Source organism: Oncorhynchus tshawytscha, linkage group LG06, assembly GCF_018296145.1.
Source record: "Oncorhynchus tshawytscha isolate Ot180627B linkage group LG06, Otsh_v2.0, whole genome shotgun sequence".
Classification (NCBI taxonomy): domain Eukaryota; kingdom Metazoa; phylum Chordata; class Actinopteri; order Salmoniformes; family Salmonidae; genus Oncorhynchus; species Oncorhynchus tshawytscha.
Window position 1 is genome coordinate 23,301,880 of NC_056434.1, and position 24,398 is coordinate 23,326,277.

Here is a 24,398-nt window from a genome sequence, read left to right on the forward strand (position 1 = left end):
TATTCCAAAATATGGCTACAGCTATGAGTACAGTAGTACCGTCCTCATGAAATTCTTCTTACTTGACTTGTCAAAACAAAGTATTGATAATTAAGATAATCCCACAGACAGCGGTGCTCAGATATTCTTTAGTGTTTTCGGTGATCGGGTCAACAAGGAATCAGTATTTTCAAATAAATTAATGGTCATTTCCTTTATAACTTACCCACATAATGTATTTCATTTCTAACACAGTATGAGCTTAGGTTAGCAACATATAGTAGATCATTTGTTAAATTGGAAAAAGAGGAAAATAAATTACATTGTCCCCTTTTTGCTCATGTTAAAGACGCTTTAGACCAATCAGGTTTTAATAACTAAGTCCACTAAGCAAAGCATATTACAGATAGTCATTATTCTAGTAAAATATTAATAATAAAGAATCACAATAAATATTTAAATAATTTTATTGAAATATAAAACAAATGTAAAAAGGCTAAATAAAAATACATAGAATAAAATGTGACCAAAAAGTACATTTTGAGAGCCAGCCAAAAACATCTTTGGTCCCTGCAAGGAATCCATCCCCCATCCCCAAGCTCCCAATTTCAACTTCAAGTGGTTCCGCCCACAGTCCAGTCTTATTTTGTTCCTCACACTAGGGGAGAAAAAGGCAGAGTGACTGCATTTTGCTCTACACAGTACAATGCCAAGTTCTCCAGGTCTAGTCCACTGCTTTCCTCTCATACACAGACATGACGCATGTGGAAATTCACCACATACTCAGCGTTGGTCCTCTGAACTGAGATGGCGAACGGCTCAAAGGGGTGGAATGTGAAGGCCACCAGCCGCCGGACGGCATGGTTAATGGGCCGGCCCAGGAGGCCTGCCTGGATCTTGAACTTCAGCAAGCCAGAGTCCCGAGCGTAAAACCTGCAGTTAACAAGAAAAACAGTCAGTCTTTTCAAATGCAAGTTTGAAATGAAAGAGGGTATCTAGGATCACACAGTAACATCCAAATGGTTGTCCTATAACGTTATTAGTTATTGTAGTTTAATTTCCTAACAATAAATATAATCGTTTCAAAAACAAGAGAGCTTACAGTTACCATAAAATGTTGATTAAACAGTCTCCAACAAGTCCCTGCCTTTTATAATGGTTAGGCATCATTTACACATTTTAGCTAATAAATGGCGGTCTCTATAATAAACACCTGGTCAAGAAAAGTTGAATTATGCATTCATGCTCTGGTGGAATCTAACAGAATCTCCATCTCGCTCTGAATGATTGATGTCTCTAACAGACTTCGGGGCAGCTCCACAGTTGAAGCAAATAACACCCCTTTATTAGTTGAAGTTTTATGGTATGAATGATTGATTATTAATTACATGTCATTTTTACTTAAAGCAAAAATGTTTGTTGTGCCCTACAGAAAAACATTAGAAATCAGCATTATCTAGTCAATGTTACCTGATGGGGTGGTCTCCACATGTTTTGGGCCGTTCCATCACAGACACCCACTTGTCGTCGTAGCTGAAAGAGAAAGATCGAGGTAGGGGCTGCTGCTGTAGGACTGAGCACTAATGGGCAGCTGTCCCAGCAGCCTCCTCACAGCCTCAGTGTGACCGCCATACTTTGCATTCACTATGGTGTCTTTGAACCTGACGAGGAAGGAGCATAAGCAGAAGGATTTCTGAATCACTTGACTGAAAAATTCTAAGGAATCAGAACTCTACTAAACACTGTTTTAAGAGTCTAATTTCTGTAAATTGGTTCAATTTATTGGCCTTTGGACTGGGACACACTGTATGGATGTATTTTCATGGTAGCCCTGTGGTGGGCCTCCCCCCCAGTCACCAATACCTTCTCTGGACCTGCCGTGCAAAGTTGTTGCTGGAGGCAGAGCAGGGGAACTGAACAGCTTCACTGTGGAGTGTGGCGTCCGGAACAGGTCACAGAAGTTCTCAAACAGCTCCAGCAGTTTGTCAGAGGTGTTCTCAAAGACTGCCATCACCTCTGTGCTCACCATGTTGTACACTACAAAGAACGAGGGCTGAGAGAAGAGCAGACAGATATGAAGTTAGAAATAAAGACGATATGCACTAATGCCACAGCAGCAAACAATCATATGAAATAGGCCTATAGTTAATGTTTGATACAAAATCAATTTCAATTTTTCATAACAGAAGTTTTCTGAGCAATAAGCTGAAATGAGCCTGAATCGACAGTATTAATTCCCCAGTCCCTTTATGTAGAGTACAGAAAAACAAAATCAAATAACAGGATCTAATCAACTGCAGATTGGATTTACAGATAGCACTTTCATAAGTGCATACTTGCATGATTTCCACACCAACAAGGCCTTATTACAGAAACTTAATTAGGGAAGAGGGGGTAAGTGTACCTGAGAGGGGTCAGTGACTCGCAGGGTGACCACGTCCTCACTGGTATATTTGATGAAGAGGTGGTGCTCATCTAGTAGCTGCATCTTCCACATCCTCAGCTGTCTCAGCTGGTCAAAGAACTGGAAGAAGCGTCGCTTGGCGGTGGCGCTGCCGTCCTGCTCAGCCCGTCTCCACAGGTAGACCAGTAGTCTGTGCTTCAGGGAGTTGATGGTCTTCTCCTTGTAGAGGCGGGAGAAGCCTGGCTGGCCCTCGGCCCGGGCCTCAGTATACACCGCAGACAGAGTGAGGAGGTCGTCTTCGTAGCAGAACCGACCAATGGTTCGCACGTCCAGGAACGTCCCCTCTGATGTCACCTACCGGATGAAAGCAAAATGTTTGTAAAAACGTTAATTACATTCGATAATCTTACTTCCAGGTAGGCATAGGGTTCAGAGGGTGATGCAGGATGAGATATATACCTGAAAGACATGGATTGTCTGCTGCTGAACAGAAAGAACAGCCAGTATGTTACGGTAGAGGTAGAGTCCCTGGTTATGCGAGAGGATGATCTTGTCGCACTTGAAGGACCTGGTGTCACAAAGCCGGCCAGTGTGCAGGTCAATGATGTGCAGTGAGTAGTCCTCCAGCGGAGAGCGGGGGTTGGGAGTCACAGACTCATTGTTGCGGTACACCTCAAAGAAGTGTGGAGAGGGCTCCTCGGGCACATAGACCGCTGAGCCCACGATCACATAGCGACAGTCATCAGTGAATAGGCTGCACTCTCGGTTCAGGTGCTCTCCATTGGAGGCCACATTAGTGACGTGCAGTAATGAAAAAAGCGTTCAAAGAGGCGGCCGCGGATGTTGAGGGAGCGTTGGTCATTGCCATTGGCCAGGGTCTCCCCATCCTGCCCCAGCAGCAGATCCTCAGCCGCCTGGCAGCCCTGGTACTCATAGATCTCCAGGGAGGTCTGGTCAGAGGAGAAGGCTATGAAGCAGCGTCCATCTGGGGAGAACTTGCGGAGGAAGCAGGAGGCTTCTCTACGTTGACCACAGTGAAGTTGGGGAAAAGGTTCTGGTGGAAGCAGCGCACGCGGTACCAGTGGGCTCCAGCCCGTCCAGAGAAGATCCGCCGCCGCTCCAGTCGATGGACTACATTCTGGTTCTGGATGCGCCTGGGTTTCAGGGTTGGGGAATCATCTTCCATGGTTCGATTGTTGCCAGCTCCCACTTACTGGTTGCTACATCACAAATCTCTCTGTATAGCAACTGGTAAAAGAGGTAATACAAACAACGATTATATCAGTTTACAATTAAGTTGAAAATGCAACAAGCTGATCAGAAGATTCATATATCATACAGGTCATTTCTAACTAAAATGAGTTTAGCCTAGATCAGGGGTGTATTCACTGAGACCAAGCAATGTGAAACGTACACAAATAGAAGCAAATGGAAGTAAAAGGGGAGGGACCTACATGAATTTGTTCAATACTCTACGTGGAGTAAACCGTTTCTGCCGTGAAACGTTTTGCAACAGTGTCCGACTAATGAATACACTACAGGGCTGTGTTCAGTTCGTTTCAACATTTGCTACATTACATGATGGGGTAGGTACTGGACAACACATTCAAAACAGTGCACAATGTTCAATAGCCAGTCCATCCAGGAAAAAAAGAAAGAAAAGAGGGCTTTAAATTTCAACCAATTACTGCACATTTCCTGCATAATATGGTTCAATCAAGCCACACATCAACAAACATGCATATTTTCACCACAAATTGGACAACCATTGCATATTGCCATGCAAAATGCCAGCATTGCCCCAGTAAAATCATGAATATTTGCCCAAAAATATCACACAAAATTTCCTGCAAAATCCATTCACTCCCGTTTGGTGGGTGTGGCCTGATCAAAATGGGTGTGCATTTGAAATCGCAAAACTCGTACATCACACACTATACACGATCTCCCTTTGGGCCACCATAATCACACCGTTCTTCAACTGGTTGTTCAATACAGTACTGTTTCCATTGAATTAAACATTGAACACTGTTCTTTAGTAGAGAGCGCACCTTGTTCACAGACACTTCCGCACAGTGTTTGAAAACATGCACAATAGAGCTCGCCAGCTTGTATTCTAAAAAACAGAAATAAGTTACCTCTGGTTCATCAGCCATTCCTATGTGGAAAATAAATCAGGAAATAATGGGGTTTTCGGATAAACGCTTAAAATAAGGCCTGAGGTTAACACAGGCTTAGGAGATCTTATATGTTTTGTTCTATGAGATAATATTCAGTTAACATGACCTTTATGAATTATGATGCCTTTGTGCTTGTATTTAATTTGATTACATTTCGGGGGCTCTCAAGAGGTGCAACACAACTGGCCATGATTGGGAGTCCCATAGAGCGGCGTACAATTGACTGAGCGTCGCCCGAGTCTGGCCGGGTTAGGCCATCAATGTAAATAAGATTTTGTTCTTAACTGACTTGCTTAGTTAAATAAAGGTAAAAATATAAAATATAAAATAAAATATATATATATATAAATTCTTCAACATTCACAAAAAGTGACATAAACTGAAGATTATCTCAAAGAACAAAAGGTCTAAGATCTCCTAAGCCTTTTTTAAAAATTAACAACATATCAATACAGGAAGTACATGTGGGAACACAAGTATATATATAAATAATATACAATGGACAATTGGTCTAGGGGGTACAATATCGCATTACACAAGGACCTTAAGGGACATGCATAGAATTATAATTCTAACAGCTTTTGTTAGTAGAGTATTTAATTGTCTTAAAATACAGTTCAATTTATTTTTGTAACGTAAGAAAATGTGGTGTTTTGTTTGTAAATTTACATTTGTGAATATGAAATTTGGCCAAAAGAATAATTAAATTAATTACATAAAAATGTTTCAGCTTATTTCTATCGTAGGTAAAGAATCCAAGCAGTACATCTCTTCAGAATAGTGTAAGATCTTCATAAATGTGTTCAATTATAAATCTACTGATGTCTTGCCAGTTTCCTTACATGAATACAATGCCAAAAAAGATGCAACACTGTTTCTGGGTGGTCATTACAAAAGGAACAATTTGAGTTGATGTTTGCTTTAAACGTGTTCATATAGTGGTTAGCAGGATAATATTTATGAATACTTTTAAAGGAAACTTCCTTAATTTTGTTAACAAGTAGGTATGTGTGTGGCAACATCCAAACTTTTGTCCAACAGATCTTATTGGAATGGATTTATTGATAATATCTCATAAACCTGTGTTTACAACATGCCTTATTACCGACGTTTATCCCCCAAAAACATGGCGGAGTTAGTGCCTACAAAAAAAATCTATTACTATTGTTCTCTATGGGCTATGCGCAATTAGCCTGTGTAGTGAGTCGATGGAGTACAGCTAAGAGCGGAAGTAACTTTTCGTAGCAGGTTAAGAGAGCAATTTAGCTAACCCTAACTCTTTTCTTAGCCTCAGTCTGCTGTTAATTTGCCTAACCTGCTAAGTAAATTATCCTAGCCTGATACGTTCGTAGCTGTATTCCACCTAGTCAGAACCATTAACTTGGCGACGGGTTAGTAGGTCATTATTTCATTTTTACAGATTAACCACAGGAAAAAAGTGTGGCTCCCATTTTCCATTCATACTAACATGCTAACTACCAAGCTAGTCCTGAAAAATAGCAGCTAGCTAGCGTTCCATCTGAAGTCACGAGCTTCCCGAAACGAAGCTGAATATTATTTCGTTTTGGGCAAGACAGTAACAGATGCAGCAAAATACACCACCAACAGAAATACATTGTCAAGCCGGTATGCTAACGTTAGCTCGCTAGCTTGCTACTAGTACTAGCCCAGACAGAAGGCTTATAAATATCTTTGGTACTAGTGCTGACTGACTAGTGCTGACTGTGCAGTCACAAAAATAAACAAATGCGGGAATAACGTATAACTTACAGGCTTGAGTCTAGCGTCTTGAGGGCAGGCAATAAAAACGAATGTATGACAAGCTTGGAACATTTGTTCTGCACATACGACATAAGTGAGTCGTGATTTCTCAACACTGTTCAATGTTGTTGGTATTAGTTAGCTAGCTAATAGAGCCGTCAGCGAAGACGCATCCTCTTCCGTGGAACCATTCCTCACAGCGCCACCATAAACTCAGGTTGAAAAGAGTATTGCATCACGTTGACACCACATTTGACCAAAAATAGACTGGTAGTAAAAGCCTACACTGCAATGACACAGCAATTGCCTGGGGCACAGACCCTGTGATTTCCTGGGGCCCTAATAGTGTTTTTCTACTTGAAATTAATTTGAATATAATTACTTTAAATATGTGGTCAGGATGAAACCCTAAGATAGAAACATGAAGTGATTAAATGAGAAAACCTCCACTCGCATATAGCTGACAAATTCGGTTCAGAAGTTTTCCTGGCCATGTGACCATAGTACACTACTGGCCCTGCTAATAGGTCTAATCAACTGAAACCATCACAAAGTAGGGGATGGAGAGATATGGGTCTTAATGATTAAATGTTCTATACAATCCCAAAATGGATCTTGTTCTTAAGACTAAAAAATTGCACAGAAAAAGCAGAAGGAAGACCAACAGAAGAAAGCCTTCATGCTTGGCCTTGAGAGCATGATAATGGCTCTATGTGCAATTATCCCTGACGGACCTGTCTCGCAGATTACAAGTCATAATTTCCAGTAATAGCATGCTGTGAACAAGGAAAGGTAGTGCTAAAAACAGTGGCAAGAACATAAAATGGTCTACTTTTCAATGTACTGTAGATTTTACCATGTCATGCAATGCAAGCCTTCTGTGGTATTTTTTAAAATACCCAATAATAATACCTGGTGCTCTGTTACTCAGAGGGGATGTGTGTAGCACATAAATAACTTATTCAGGAAGATTATCCTCTCCCACACCTTTTCTTTTGGGTTTTGTATATCAGCTCATTAATTTCTGTACTGTATGTCTCATACTCTTTTCACCTCAGCTTTTAGCAGCTGTTTGCAAAGTATGATTTGGATTGAGAAAAGGCTATGGCAGAAGGGGTATTCAAATACTTTTGGGCTATTCTTTCTGGACGAATAGAGGGATAGAGCCTAGATCAATTGACTTCCTCCATATGCTCCACAGACACGAAGGCTGTAATTATGAGCGGACGAGAGACCTCAAGGGACCATTTCAAAGACGTATGTTTAACAGCTAATGGAAAATAAACACACAGTGCCTTCAGAAAGTATTCATACCTCTTGACTTATTCCACTTTTTTTTTTTACAGCCTGAATTCAAAATGGATTAAATAGATTTTTTTTTTTGTTTCACCCATCTACACACAATACCCCATAATGATAAAGTGAAAAATGTTTTTAGAAATGTTTGCACATTTATTGAAATTGAAATACATAAATATCTAATTTACATTAGTATTTAGACCCCTGAGTCAATGTATGTTAGAATCACCTTTGGCAGCGATTATATCTGTGAGTCTTTCTGGGTAAGTCTTTAAGAGCTTTGCATACCTGGACAGTGGTGGAAAAACCCCCCAAGTGTAATACTTGAGTAAAAGTAAAGATACATTTAATAGCAAAGGTAAAAGTTAAAGTTAAAGTCACCCAGTAAAATACCACTTGAGTAAAAGTCTAAAAGTATTTGGTTTTAAATATACTTTATTATCAAAAGTAAATGTAATTGCTAAAATGTCAAAAGAAACAGAATAAATCATTTAAAATTCCTTATATTAAGCAAACCAGACGGCACCATTTTTTAAATGTTATTATTATTATTTTTTATGGATAGCCAGGGGCACTCTCCAGCAATCAGACAAAATGTACATGTGTGTTTAGTGAGTCCGCCAGATCAGAGGCAGTCAGGATGACCAGGGATAAGTGCTTGAATTGGACGATTTTTCTGTCCTGCTAAAAGCATTCAAAATGTAACCACTACTTTTGGGTGTCACAGAAAATGTATGGTGTAAAAGTACATTATTTTCTTAAGGAATGAGGTGTAAAAGTAGTCAAAAATATAAATAGTACAGTAAAATACAGATAAAGTCAAGTACTTACACAACTGCACCTGGATTGTACAATATTTGCACATTCTTAAAAAAAAAATCTTCAAGTTCTGTCAAGTTGGTTGTTGATCATTGCTAGGAAGCAGTTTTTAGGTCTTGCCATAGATTTTCAATCAAAACTGTAACTAGACCACTCAGGAACATTCAATGCCATCCTGGTAAGAAACTCCAGTGTATATTTGGCCTTGTGTTTTAAGTTATTGTCCTGCTGAAATGAAAATGTCTCTCCCAGTGTCTGTTGGAAAACAGACTGAACCAGGTTTTCCTCTAGGATTTTGCCTGTGCTTAGCTCTATTCTATTTATTTTTATCCTAAAAAACTCCCTAGTCCTTGCCAATGACAAGCATACCCATAACATGATGCAGCCACCACTATGCTTGAAAATATGAATAGTGGTACTCAGTGATGTGTTGTGTTGGATTTGTCCGAAACAACACTTTCAGGACATGACGTTAATTTCTTTACCACATTTTTTTGCGGTTTTACATTAGTATCTTATTGCAAACATGATGTTTTGGACTATTTTAATTCTCTACAGGCTTCCTGTCTTTTCACTCTGACATGTAGGTTAGTATTGTGGAGTAACTACGATGTTGTTGATCAATCCTCAGTTTTCTCCTTTCACAGTCATTCAACTCTGTAACTGTTTTAAAGTCCCCATTGGCCTCAAGGTGAAATCCCTGAGCAGTTTTCTTCCCCTCCTGCAACTGAGTTAGGAAAGACACATGTATCTTTGTGGTGATTGGGTATATTAATACAACATCCAAAGTGTAATTAATAACTTCATCATGCTCAAAGGAATATACAATGACCACCCATCTACCAATAAGTGCCCTTCTTTGTGGTTGAATCTGTGTTTGAAATTCACTGCTCGACTGAGGGACCTAAGTCGGAAGTTTACATACACTTCAGCCAAATACATTTACTCTGTTTTTCACAATTCCTGACATTTAATCCTAGTAAAAATTCCCTGTCTTAGGTCAGTTAGGATCACCACTTAATTTTAAGAATGTGAAATGTAGAACGATCGTCGTATGTGGAAGAAGAGGAGGACCAATGCGCAACGTGGTAAGTGTCCATGTTTTTTTTTTAAATTAAAAACTGAACACTGAACAAAAATACGACAAACGAACAGTTCTGTACGGTGAATGGAAAAACACTGAACAGAAAATAATCACCCACAAAACACAGGTGGGAAAAGGCTACCTAAGTATGATTCTCTTTTTTTTGTTTTTTTTTTGTTGAATTTTACCCCTTTTTTTCTCCCCAATTTCATGGTATCCAATTGTTGTAGTAGCTACTATCATGTCTCATCGCTACAACTCCCGTACGGGCTCGGGAGAGACGAAGGTTGAAAGTCATGCGTCCTCCGATACACAACCCAACCAGCCGTACTGCTTCTTAACACAGCACGCATCCAAACCGGAAGCCAGCCGCACCAATGTGTCAGAGGGTACACCGTGCACCTGGCAACATTGGTTAGCGCGCACTGCGCCCGGCCCGCCACAGGAGTCGCTGGTGCGCGATGAGACAAGGACATCCCTACCGACCAAGCCCTCCCTAACCCGGACGACGCTAGGCCAATTGTGCGGACCTCCCGGTCCGTGGGGCGACGCACAATTGGCCTAGCGTCGTCCGGGTTAGGGAGGGCTTGGTCGGTAGGGATGTCCTTGTCTCATCGCGCACCAGCGACTCCTGTGGCGGGCCGGGCGCAGTTTACATACATAGTGTTAGGTAGCATTGCCTTCAAATTGCTTAACTTGGGTCAAACGTTTCGGGTAGCCTTCCACAAGCTTCCCACAATAAGTTGGGAGAATGTTGGCCCATTCTTCCTGACAGAGCTGGTGTAAGAGCTGGTGTAACTGAGTCAGATTTGTAGGTCTCCTTGCTCGTACACAGTTTTTCAGTTCTGCCCACAAATCTTTTACAGGATTGAGGTCAGGGCTTTGTGATGGCCACTCCAATACCTTGGCTTTGTTGTCCTTAAGACATTTTGCCACAACTTTGGAAGTATGCTTGAGGTCATTGTCCATTTGGAAGACCCATTTGACACCAAGTTTTAACTTCCTGACTGAGGACTTGAGATGTTCAAGGTTCCGTTTAGGGCCACTATTGTTTTCACTATATATTTTACCTCTTGGGGATGTCATTCGAAAACATAATGTTAACTTTCACTGCTATGCGGATGACACACAGCTGTACATTTCAATGAAACATGGTGAAGCCCCAAAATTGCCCTCTCTAGAAGCCTGTGTTTCAGACATATGAAAGTGGATGGCTGCAAACGTTCTACTTTTAAACTCGGACAAAACAGAGATCCTTGTTCTAGGTCCCAAGAAACAAAGAGATCTTCTGTTGAATCTGACAATTAATCTTGACGGTTGTACAGTCTTCTCAAATAAAACTGTGAAGGACCTCGGCGTTACTCTGGACCCTGATCTCTCTTTTGACCAACAAATCAAGACTGTTTCAAGGACAGATTTTTTCCAACTACGTAACATTGCAAAAATCTGAAACTTTCTGTTCAAAAATGATGCAGAAAAATTAATCCATGTTTTTCTTTTCTAGGTTTACTGCAATGCTCTACTTTCCAGCTTCCCGGATAAAGCACTAAATACACAGTTAGTGCTAGTCACAATGATCTTCTACTGGGTTTTCCAGCGTGCCGTGGCGGATAAACTCGGCCTTGCAGGATGGTAACTAAATACACTTCAGTTAGTGCTAGTCACTAACGTGATCTTCCTGTCTGGGTTAGGGCAGCCCGGTGTCTTATCCGGTGTCCTGTGTGGAATTTAAGTATGCTTCCTCTCCTGTCTAATTCTCTCTTTCTAGGGTCTCTCTCTGGAGGACCTGAGCCCTAGGACCATGCCTCAGGACTACCTGGCATGATGCCTCCTTGCTGTCCCCAGTCCACCTGGGCGTGCTGCTGCTCCAGTTTCAACTGTTCTGCCTGTGGCTATGGAACCCTGACCTGTTCACCGGACGTGCTACCTGTCCCAGACCTGCTGTTTTGAACTCTCTAGAGACAGCAGGAGGGGTAGAGATACTCTTAAAGATCGGCTATGAAAAGTCAACTGACATTTACTCCTGAGGTGCTGACTTGCTGCACCCTCGACAACCACTGTGATTATTATTATTTGACCATGCTGGTCATTTATGAACATTTGATCATCTTGGCCATTTTCTGTTATAATCTCCACCTGGCACAGCCAGAAGAGGGCTGGCCACCCCTCATAGCCTGGTACCTCTCTAGGTTTCTTCCTAGGTTTTGGCCTTTCTAGGGAGTTTTTCCTAGCCACCGTGCTTCTACACCTGCATTGCTTGCTGTTTGGGTTTAGGCTGGGTTTCTTTACAGCACTTTGAGATATTAGCTGATGTAAGAAGGCTATATAAATACATTTGATTTGATGTTTCTTCAATATATCCACATAATTTTCCTCCCTTATGATGCCATCTATTTTGTGAAGTGCACCAGTCCCTTCTGCAGCAAAGCACCCCACAGCATGATGCTGCAACCCCCGTGCTTCACGGTTGGGATGGTGTTCTTTGGCTTGCAAGCCTCCCCCTTTTTCCTCCAAACATAACGATGGTCATTATGGCCAAACAGTTCTATTTTTGTGTCGTCAGACCAGAGGACATTTCTCCAAAAAGTATGATATTTGTCCCCATGTGTAGTTGCAAACCGTAGTCTGGCTTTTTTATGATGGTTTTGGAGCAGTGGCTTCTTCCTTGCTGAGTGGCCTTTCAGGTTATGCCGATATAGGACTCGTTTTACTGTTGATATAGATACTTTTGTACCTGTTTCCTCCAGCATCTCCACAAGGTCCTTTGCTGTTGTTCTGGGATTGATTTGCACTTTTCACACCAAAGTACGTTCATCTCTAGAAGACAGAACGCGTCTCCTTCTTCAGCGGTATGACGGCTGCGTGGTCCGATGGTGGTTATCTGTTTGTACAGATGAACGCAGTACCTTCATGCGATTGGAAAATAGCTCCCAAGGATGAACCAGACTTGTGGAGGTGTCACGCCCTGACCGTGGATTGCTTTGTATGTTTCTATTTTTTGTTTGGTCAGGGTGTGATGTGGGTGGGCATTCTATGTTTGTATGTCTAGGTTTTGTATTTCTATGTTTTGGCCAGGTATGGTTCTCAATCAGGGACAGCTGTCTTTCGTTGTCTCTGATTGAGAACCATACTTAGGTAGCCTGTTTTACCACTGTTAGTTGTGGGTGGTTATTTTCTGTTTAGTGTTGGTTGCACCTTGCAGAACTGTTTTGGCTATTCTTTTGTTATTTTGTATTCAGTGTTCAGTCAGTTAAGCTAATAAAGATGAACACGTACCCCGCTGCATTTTGGTCCAATGACTCCTCTTCTTCTGATGAATGTCGTGACAGGAAGTCTACAATTTTTTTCTGGGGTCTTGGCTGATTTCTTTTGATTTTTCCATGATGTCAAGCAAAGTTTGAGTTTGAAGGTAGGCATTGAAATATATCCAGTCTGTAAACAATTGTTGGAAAAATTACTTGTGTCATCCACAAAGTAGATGTCTTAACCGACTTGCCAAAATTATATTTTGTTAAACAAGAAATTTGGGGAGTGGTTGAAAAACGAGTTTTAATAACTCCAACCTCATTGTATTTAAACTTCTGACTTCAACTGTATCTGTATGTGTGGGGTACAGAGATGAGGTACACATTAAAAATCATGTTGAACACTATTATTGCACACAGAATGAGTCCATGCAACTTATTATGTGACTTGATAAGCACATGTTTACTCCTGAACATATTTGGGCCATAACAAAGGGGTTGAATATTTACTGACTCAAGACATTTCAGCTTTGCATTTTTTATGAATTTGTAAACATTTCAAAAAACATTATGGGTATTTTGTGTAGGCCAGTGACACAAAATCTCAATTTAATCTAATTTAAAATCAGGCTGTAACACAACAAAATGTGGAAAAAGTCAAGGGTAGGAATACTTTCTGAAGGCACTGTATTTAAAATAAGTGTAGACCTGTAGAAAGATAGTAGGCTAGTTGGAAAATGACATGGATAGTTAAAAATTATACATTTATTGTGTACATTTTTCCCTCATAATATTTTTGTACATTTCCTCTTGATGCTGAAATAGCAGTTTGAAAAGGTTGCTCTTAGTACAAAGAGTAGGCAGAAATACATTGTTTCACCATTTTTGTATGTCTATTTTCCTAAAGGGTTGAATTTGACATTTTGGAAAAGCTTTTAACTTTGCAAGACACACTAAATACGCATGCATTTTAGAACGCTATCCGGCTATCTCTACCTATCTGAACATTTCAAGTCTTTGTGAGTGAAGTAAATTCACGGTTTTCTGAGAAGTAACGGCATCCTCACAAGTCCATTTCAATGCATCAACTTTTAAGAGTTTCACATTCAAAGAACTGAAGTCAAAAGAATGTTACAAACTAGGGTACATCAGTTACTTGGCATGAACACAGCCAATCAGTTCGAATAGTGCAACTCTCATCTAAATCAATCAACAAAGACAAGCTATCTTTCTCTTCATTTCCTAAGAGATCACTACTTGATTTTCAGAGGAAGACAATTGGATGTTTATCACTATTAAAAGATCATCAATCATTTAGAATGTAATAGAAAGCCTGCATAATTTGCTTAATGTAACAGTTTGGTGTCTGGATAGTTGATAGTATTCATTGTTTCATGATATAATGTACAGTATTTTATTATTTTGGATACAGTTATAAAATACTTATAACGAAATGGAATTCCAAATGTAATTTGAATGTGATCACATTTCCATGACATTTTAATATTCCTGAATTTAATTTCCTTCTTACAATAACCTACTTACAAAAATACTTTCAGAACCTGTGGCTTCTATTTTGACATTTTGTGTTTGATTCTTGCATGAAACTGCATCACAGGACATATTTCTATATCTGAATGTTTTTCAGAACTCCATTTCCAGGCTGAAAATAGTGTTTAGCCCACCAAGATTTGTCCCTTTTCTTGTATAATGGGGAACCTTACTGCTCAACATTCCACATTTTAAATTTTCTTCAAGTATGGGATGATTTTAAGTGCAGTTTAACACAGAAATCTCTCAATGCTGAATTAATGACAAAGTAAAGATGGTGAGAAGGAACACAGCAGTCAAGGATGTAGTCATGCCACTTACTTGTTGGCCCATTTACATGTGTGTTCATGAGTAGTGCCATGTGTTTGCTCGTATGATTCATACTATTATATCAAACATGAAACTCTTCAGAGTGCTATTATATACAGTTAGAAGACTTTACTGTTTTTCCTTATAGTACTGATTACTTCTTCCTATTTTTACGCTTTTACGAAGCACATATGGACTGTGCAGTGAAGATAGCAACAGAACAATGACAGTGCTTTTCTAGGGGCACCTTCTTCTAGCAAGGTCAGTGGAGATGGATGAGAAGTTGGGGAAAGAAATTATTAGCCATTTTTCAAAAACCCTTAAAAGGAGGCAGTGAGGTCAAACACTAGCGCCTGGACTCTGGCTGAATTACCCTTTTTACCTCTCCAGGAGAAAGCTAAGGGGGCCTCAGTGGGGGACATAACCGTTGCGCATGTCTGTGCCGCAACTTCTCTGTCGCTGTGGAGGGTGGCAATTTCTGCCATTCTGAATACGGTTGAGAGAAGAGTGATGGGCACTTTTCTATTATTACTGCTCTGCTGAGTGTATAAGACGCATTAGTGCAAAAGAAACTTGTCCATCTATTGCAGAACACTCTAACTCTGACCCCAGCAGTGGTTTGATGTGACTATCCTGTTTGTTTGCACTCTTTCCCTTTTCTGATGTTTATGTCATGGTTTAAAATTCCCCCTGTCTAAAAGTATAGAACTAGGCCCTGGGTAGAAACCCTGCTTTGTCAGAAAAAGGATCCCTTGTTTGTAAGTATTAACCCAGGGAGAGGTCATTATCTGATGAGCACAGTTACCTAGAAAAGAGATGCCTTGTGCCAGGTGTTCAGGGATTCTTGGTGGGTCAGGGGTATGGATAAACAGATGCTCCATCTCAATGAACACAATTAATTACTTATAGGCTGCTTAGGCAAACAAGGAATTGTTCTGTGCATGTTTGCATAACACTGATATGGACATGTGTTAGTGCAACTTTTGAACTTGGCTGCTCTTTGGCGATATGTAACCAAACTCTTATCAGTTGTGCTGTAGCCCTGTACAGCTGATAAAACCCCTCTGAATAAAGACAACACCCCAACAACACTTACTTGACGCCTAGGGCTTTCTAAGTCTCTAAATGTGTGTGAAGACATTTCAATGTATATTAAAACCATACTGTTGTTGTTAAATTGTGTTGTATCCTCATTTCATTGTGCTCATACCAGTCATCCTGCAACCACACAGTGATATACACTGAGTATACCAAACATTCGGAACACTTTCCTAATATTCAGTGGCACCAGTTCTTGAGACAAACCGGTGCACCTGGCACCGACTACCATACCCTGTTCAAAGGCACTTAAATCTTTTGACTTGTCCATTTGTCCTCTAAATGGCACACATATTCATGTCTCAATTATCTCAAGGCTTAGAAATCCTTCTTAAACCTGTCTCCTCCCCTTCATTTACACTGATTGAAGTGGATTTAACAAGTGACATCAATAAGGGATCATAGCTTTCACCTGGTCTGTCTATGTCATGGAAAGTGTTCTTAATGTTCTGCATATTCACTGTATATCTAGAATATTGGTTGTTATATTACATTATGTAAGAGGCATACACATTCACACTCAGAATGATATGACATTGTAGCTACAGTATAAGAGATCCACAAACACTAGTGTCTAATGGTCTATTGAATAAAGGGAAAACACTACAGATGGTCACAGATGAAGAGGTATTTCTCCACTATCCCTATATAACTGCTCAGAGACTTGAAGATGTCATTGATCGGTAGCCCTGTAAAATGACCCAGGCTTCTGAATCAGACAGTACAGAGCCATTGTGAGCTTTCAGTGGTGCCTCAAACACACATCAGAGTAAAAAACTATCTTTACTTTCATCTCCAAAGAAACATTTGTCAAGATGCAGAAGAACACACATATAGGCAAAACACACCCCCATGGATAAATACACCACACACAGACACACTTGCGCACACACAGACACACTTGCGCACACACAGACACACTTGCGCACACACAGACACACACATGGAGATACAAATATAATGAATCAAACATTTAAAAGAATCATGTTTAGTCTGGGAGGAGAACACTAAAGTTCTCAGCACAATGGGGTAGCACATTTGTGTCTGACAATACACTCTTATGCAGCTTTTTCTTCAAAATCATGGAAATGTACAATTGCAGACTGTGCTTTTTGCAGCTGTCATCTGCTAAGTGCGTAAAATCCATTTGAAAGTAAAATCTAACATAATTTTCCAATTTATTTGTTGAGCATTGACAGCAATTTAGTCCCTCTTATTATTGCAGTGAAGGAAGTGGTGCTGACTGGAAGAGGCTCTTTTTATGAAGGATTCGGACTCAAAAAGAGACATTGATTGGGGGAATGGGGGATCATGCTTGGTGGTCTAAACAAAATGCATTCAAAGAAGCAAATTGCCTGCTAAATAACTAGATGAGCATTGTTCAAAAATGTTTAGTTGTTATTTTTCTCTTGCAGCTTTTGTATTTAAAGTACAGACAGTATCAATGTTGTATTTTCTGGTAATTGAATCACTGTCGCTGGAGACATGAAAATTAGAATAGTCACGAGTATTGAGATGCATGGAGGAAACCTCAAACACAATAGATAATGCATACAAACGGTCGGTGTATCCTATTTCCCTCTGTTGCTAAAATAATAGGAGCTAGATTTACTCTGTTCTTTCCGTGTGTTTATATAAGGCTACATGTATAAACAATTTCCTAACTGAATGTGACATTTGCCCATATGCTTGCTCATATAGTTGACATGTATTAATAACACCACTGAGGTTGTAAACGTTAGGTCTATGGGTCATTGTGATCATGGTGTCTTTAAAATTTGACCATTCTCTCCAATAAGAATCTCATGCAAATGAACAGAACAATGTTATAGAAAAAACTATTCTAAGAGACATGTATAGCCTAGTGTAGGTCTAGCCTACTGATAAGGTCCGCATTTTTACAACTAAAGCTACTGGCTACCATTTATTATCTCATTCTAAAATACATCCTCTATAGGACTTTTGTTGTGAAAGATGGGTTTTTATGTCTCTCCTTCGTAAGGTGACGTCACGCTCATGAAATTGACAGGCCACCTGTGGGGACGAATCGGGATTTAAATGGATATGGCCATCATAAAAACTGTAGGTTGTGATACGGCACATGGCAGAAAGATGCACAGTCAATACTTTCGATTCCAGTTCCAGAGGCGGCGCAGACAGCATCTGCAAGGTAGGCTATCTCTGATTTCTGATCGACTCTTGTTGTTTTATGTTTGCTGAATGATAGAATGATAAAATAATGAATGAGGTATGGATGTAAAGAAACACAGGTGTATATAAGGAGGGTGGTCTGTTTTCTCTTGACTATAAATCGTGTTTTGCAAAACCGCCTGAAACAAGCCACATCTGATTGACAAAGAACTAAGCATTGCTACAATTATACGTCTGATTCTCGAGAAGGCAAGTTGGCAAAATGAGACTTGGAGCTGAAATGCAAAGAAAGGATATTAAATGCATGCCAATATGTGGGTCACATCGTGGGCGTATGTATGTGACTCTATTGAGTTGAACATTTGATTATTTCACAAATGTGACTTTTCATTTTGATTCATTTTTTCATACTCTTGTACCACACTTTCAGATGTATACGTGGGACGACTGGTCAAACCGCAATAGTTCATGTCGGGAGGGATGCTGATCATATCAACAGGTAGAACGCAGCGATCACAACTTGTTGGAATTATTTCTGAGGGTGTCTATAGCATAAACTGTTCCTGTAGATTCGTAATGTTCCTGTGATAGCCTATATAATCAGTGAAATCTAAGCTTTATATTTTCGCATAATGTGAACAATAACCTATTGTACGATTTTTAGTAGGCTATGATAGCCTACATATGCCCTTTAACCTCCCCATTACAAATGATTTATTCGACTATAAAAACAGAAGGTCAGAGAAAATCTGCACTTTGTTACTGTGTAATAGCCCCTAAGCAAAGTTCAAAGTGACATTTTTCTGGTTTCTCTCCGGCAGTTAGTAGGAGAAGACCGAAGGCTTGCGAAAAGTTTATATTGATTATAGGAAAGACCCCCGCAAAGAAAGATAATGTCCCTGTGGTTGTGTTTACATAATGGCTATAATTAGATTTGAAGAGCTCTTTATTACAGTTATCCCTGACAAATCCATATCAGCCAGTTGGCTATGTCCTCGTATTTACTGTTATAGTAGCCTACAATACTTTTGTTTAAGGGTGACTGGCGAATTGGATGGGTGAAATAAGACAACGTTTATCGTTCTATTTTAGGCCTACTTTAGACTCATATGGGAACACATGCTCCCGAGTAGCTTCGACCATAAGCAATTGTCACTTCAGTTTGATGGTTTAAATAATGACTAATTCTCCATTTTTTAATTGAATAATTATTTTACTATAATGTCATGCAACACGTAGTTGTGAACTCGTTTTGCAGCCTTGTAATAGCAATGACCATAGCCAAGTAGTAAGTTATGCTGGTGATGACCTCTGGAAGCATATAGAAATACGATGTTTTTAAAAGACTCTAATAAGTTAATTACTTTATACTGGTCAACCTTGGAAATCAAGCAAATATAAAAGCTTACTCACATTTCTGGAACAAATATAACACAAAAACCACGTGCTTTACTATTCAGCGTGAGGTGACTTGTTAAAAACCTGTTCACTAATAATTTCAGCACCACCGGGGTGACCAGCTCCAATGTCGAGTAATAGGCTGTGGGGGACACGTTCCCGCTCAAGTCTAATCATTTTCAGCACCGCTGTTTAGTCCAAATAATCGGGGGCATTTTAGTCGAATGGAAGATTTATTTTCAACAACAAGTGTTACCTAAGCATAATCAAATGTCACCATTCACCTGTTAGGCCTACATGTTTTATGATACTAACTAGGCTACAGTGTACGTCCTAATTGTAACTAATAGTCTTAGAATGTTTTATAAAAATACTTCATATTTAGAGACGCTCCTTATATCTTATACCTACGATTTGTGCAATGTAGCCTTATTACAACTCTCACATACTTCTGCGCTGTGTCTATGCTGAACAGGCTGGCTGGCAGGTTGTCTGAAACATCATGATTACACATTTACATGGAGAAACTCTCCCCATTATGGTGCCACAAATAGTGTGCTACATATTCAGTCTGTACCCAGGCAATACAATTATTTACAGCAGGTGTTCAAACAAGACCGTTTGTGCATTGATCCAATTAATGCAATTAGATGCAGCTTGGTTATGACTTAACAATGTCCAACTAGTGCATGCAGGGATAAAGGAGTAGTATGCCCTGAGAAGAGTGTTGACTCATTAGCAGTAGCTATCTCTGGGGGAAAACACCTGTCTGAATTCACTGATATGTGAACCCAACACATGCCTTAAATAAAATAAAATCTCCTCACCTATAAACACATCCAGGCATTACCATTTTCTGTTTCAATGGATTGTTTGAGACTGTAGGCTTTTGTCTTTACAGCAAACAGATGTATTTCATATCAAATTAAGCCCGTTGGATTGTACAATAGCAACCATCTTCTATTTGATAAAGATACCCAGCAGGGTAAGTGCATATTTACCAAATCCCCTTCTGTTGGCACCCTCAGATAGCTAGCTGCTTTCTGTGTAACACATTTGACCTCTAATTTGGATTTATAATGTTTATAATGTGGGACCATTGTTGGCTTCCCTTTGTGGAATGATTGGCCATCATGTCCATTGTAATTTAAAGGTATAAGAAATAATATTCTTAAATAATCTTTGTGTAACCAGTAATATTGACATCTTCAGACAGGAGCTCACCGTGCAGTGGTGTTTTATCCCTCTTGGCAGCTAACCTCAGAAAGAGGGCAATCTGACGTTTTAAGGAGTACCTCCACATGAAACCTCCCCTTTTTGAGGCTTTTAAAGAAAAAGAAAGAATGAATAGCACCGTAGGGACATTTTATTGACATCAAAACATTGCAGAATCTGTGTAAAGCGGGAGCCATTTGTCGCTGTATTTGAAGTGCAATCACAATCAGCACGCATTGGCAGTGACAATGCTATTCCTCCCTGCCCCCTCCAGCGATCCCCCATGGAGCAGCAGGGAGACTGAGACCCCTGTTTGATCTGGCCTTGTTACTGGCGTCTGAAGGATGAACGCTCTGCTCCGCACAACACAAAATGATCCAGGGTGAGAGAGAGAGCTTGCAAAATATTCTCTCCTCCCAAATGGCGAAATATGTATAATTGCAGCAACTTGCTTTAAAACTGCAACATTTTCTCTACGCCCCACGGCAAAATTTGTACAATTACAGGAAATGAACTCAAAAACGTTTGTTTTCTCTCCTCCGTCAAAATTTTGCTTAGGTCCCTCAAAAGGCTGTAAACGTGTTTGTCTAAGGTGTTTTGCATATAAATGATTTAACCTAACACAAAGTGACATTTAAAGTGCCATGCTTATGCCGGTAAATGTGTGTCATGGATTGACATTGCTTTTGTTTATTTCTGAAGACAATTCTGAGATAGATCTTAAGGGTGCTGGCTGACATGGCTTGTTTTTCTCCAACAGAGTGATTATTTATGAAATGGTCAAATTGAAATTAATTGCACTTGTATGTCACTCTGGATAAGATTACTAAAATTACTCAAATGTAAATCAGCCTGGAAGTGAGTTAGAGAAACATATTGTAATATTTACATGTGATATGTATGTACAATATGTGCATCATACTGTGGATACAGCTTTGTCTCAGAAATAGGTTGCAAAGGGACGGTATATTACTGGAAACGTTTTAAGTGTACTAGTAAATTACCAGAATTTTGGTATCTTTCAAGGATTTTATCAAGGATTTTATCTAGTGGCCCCTTTGGGTACTTCAGATTATTACAGGTGTCTGTAATTATCTCTGCCCCTCTGTGTGGCCTTATCACATGTAAAATATCTGAAATAATTAAATAATATTATTTAAAAATAGAATGACAAAGCTGTAAAAGGTTATCCTAAATATAAACCATCAACTTAGTGAATACCATTGGTGTTTCAGCATTAAATCCAATTTTTTTTTACGCTTTCATTTATTTTACGATGTCAATATGTATTTGTTGTCGATGTTTTGGTGTCAAACTGGTGGCAGTTGTGAAGAAAAGTAAATAGTTGGAAGAGTTGCAGAGTTAATTGAAAATAATTTAATTGTTAAATAGATGCTTTTTTAATTAGTTAGGCTATTTTCTCTTGAACAATATGGTAAATCTACTAGAACCTCATGGACAATATGGACACAGATATATAAAAAAAATTATACTTCATATAAATATTTTTGGGGGAAAGTTATTCAAGCGTAAATAACCAAAGTTACGATAGATTGCCATATATTTTCTGTTAGTTACCAAAATTACTGAAGATTCTTGTAACTTTGGTAAATTATAGGTAGCTTTGCAACCCTAATCAGAAATAAGTTATACCCTTGAGGCTCCAAAATGTTAATGTGATATATTATTAGAACAATATAATTACAAACAAGAATTTCAGTTCTGGGTCTATCACTAAATTGCATTACATGTCTACATGTCAACACAATTCTAATATTTTCTAAATGTGAATCGATTGAACAATTCAATTCCCACTTATCTTTCAAGGTCTCGGTTGTGTGTGTGAAGTGACATGCCAAGCATTGCAATTTCTGCCACTGGTGCATTGTAAGGAAATTCATCAACATATCTGTATGTGGCAATGTAGTTTTTCTGACACCTCTATTTGTCAGAGAGTTTCTGTGGATGATTAGTGTGCCACTGCTTGAAGCGTTTAAACCGAGCCCATCCACTGGATCTGTATTCAACCTCCATTTTGCTTTGGTTGCTTTGGTTACCCCACCTTCCAGGAATGTTCCTAAAGATCTAACAGGTGTTATCCTACACATGCTTCCTCTCTCTGGTCGCCATGAACCTTTGTTCAGAGTGGTATACAGGTGCACAACCCGGTTGGAGAAGCTGGCTGGAATATAAAAAGCCTTACAGTGTCCTGGTGTATTGACTTGAACTGCACATCAATCCAAAAGGCATCGGTAGTGCAGTCAGGGGGAGGTTGAGGCGATTGGGGAGATTGGGGGATGGGGGATGGGGGCTGAGGTGGGGCATGATGGAGGATGTGCAATCTCAGAACGAAGGCAGGGACTCAACATCAGAGGTGGGCCCAGCGAGGGGCCTTAAGTCACAAAGCCTGCCAGGCACACCTCTCCTCCAGACAGAGCTCTTCCACCGCTCCAGCATGCATCCACAGGAAAGCCCCATAGCATGGGTTCACTGAACTCTCCCAATGCAATCCTTTTACCCATGAGTGGAGATCACAGCCATGATCACATGCTGCTGACCCATTGGTTCTGATGGAACACAATAGTGTTCAGTGTTCTGTCACTTTATCCATTCTAGCCCTACGCTTCCTTTATCATTTTTAGTAGCAATCGTTTTGTGAAACTTCCACAAAAATAGGCTACAATTGTGTTGATGATATCAGTAAGTCTAGAAGGGAGAAACACACAGCTGTTGTAACCTGCTATTCCCAGTTTGCCCAATGAGCTTGATGTCATTTTAAAACCATGATTGACATTAAACATATCCAGTTGACATTTGAACATACTGCTTTTATATTGTATTCAGTTGTACCCATTGTGGGAACAATGATTAGATTTCAGAGTAGTGGCCAGGAGGACTTATGATCTATATTTGGCATTTTACAGTGCATAGAACATTGGATGAGTTGATTTGGCACCACTGGGGACAGACATCAGTTCAAAGTCTAGTTTTGATGATTACAATTTGGTTGAGGTGTCAACTAATGTGAATTTAACGTAAAATCAACAAAAAAAATCACCATGTCATTGGATTTACGTTGATGACTCCAATCAGTTTTCCATGTTCATTCAAAGTCATAACATTGAAAACAATTTAAATGACATGGAAACAAAGTTGTTTGATGCAGTTTTTGTCCAGTGGGATGCTTTTAAAAACAATATTGTGAATGGATATTGACTTGAAACCACCTCTGACCTTAAAAGACAGAGTACATATTTGGAGTAAACACACAGTGCAGTTATCTTTTATCTGTGATTGATTGAATTGGGATCATACCTTTTTACATTTCTCATGAGGAAGCCATGCTGAAAGCAGGTAGAGTGCATCTATCTGTACAGAGTCTAAAACGCAAATGGCCTGTCAGAGTATGAAATATGGTGCACTAGGCTTCAGTAAAGACACATGCTTACTGTATTTGAGAGATTTTTTTGTCACTTTGACAGACGCAGAGGAGAGCAGAACACATTTCCCACCCCCACATCCTTCCAATTTCAGCAATGAAAAAATGAAAGCCCATTTCCCACAGGGCTCCTAGGAAAGAGCATGCTCAGGTAATTGAGTGGAGTACGCTCAGCCTCTTGTCAAGGCAATTAGAACAAATCATATACTCTTACTAGCTCTAATTACAGTAGATGTCTGTCCGCCTCTCCTGGCTGCCTCACTCTCCCCATAGCATGTTGACAACAATAGCAATTATGCCATGTACCATTACATGTAACTTCTATCGTCAAAATAGATGTTGCTTGTTGGGGCTTACTGCAAATTTGCCTTACAAGAGAAGGGGGAAATACATCAATTCATTTAAAATCAATAATTATTTTAAATCAAGATGTAACCAAAAGGATTTGGAATTGTCTGTGTCAAAA

At 39.7% G+C, this 24,398-nt stretch overlaps 1 protein-coding gene and 1 pseudogene across 1 annotated transcript in view; one reads left to right on the forward strand and one right to left on the reverse strand.

Moving 5' to 3' along the window:
• Positions 1–513: 513 nt before the first annotated feature.
• On the reverse strand, positions 514–19,382 carry LOC121846666 (annotated as a pseudogene).
• LOC112252256 (microtubule-associated proteins 1A/1B light chain 3B) overlaps positions 17,804–24,398 on the forward strand; it is a 28,705-nt gene continuing 22,110 nt past the window's right edge. Inside the window, exons 1-2 of the mRNA XM_024423339.2 lie at positions 17,804–17,899; positions 18,311–18,379. Coding sequence (XP_024279107.1) covers positions 18,349–18,379 — 31 coding nt within the window. The 5' untranslated portion in view covers positions 17,804–17,899; positions 18,311–18,348. The remainder of the gene's footprint in view (positions 17,900–18,310; positions 18,380–24,398) is intronic.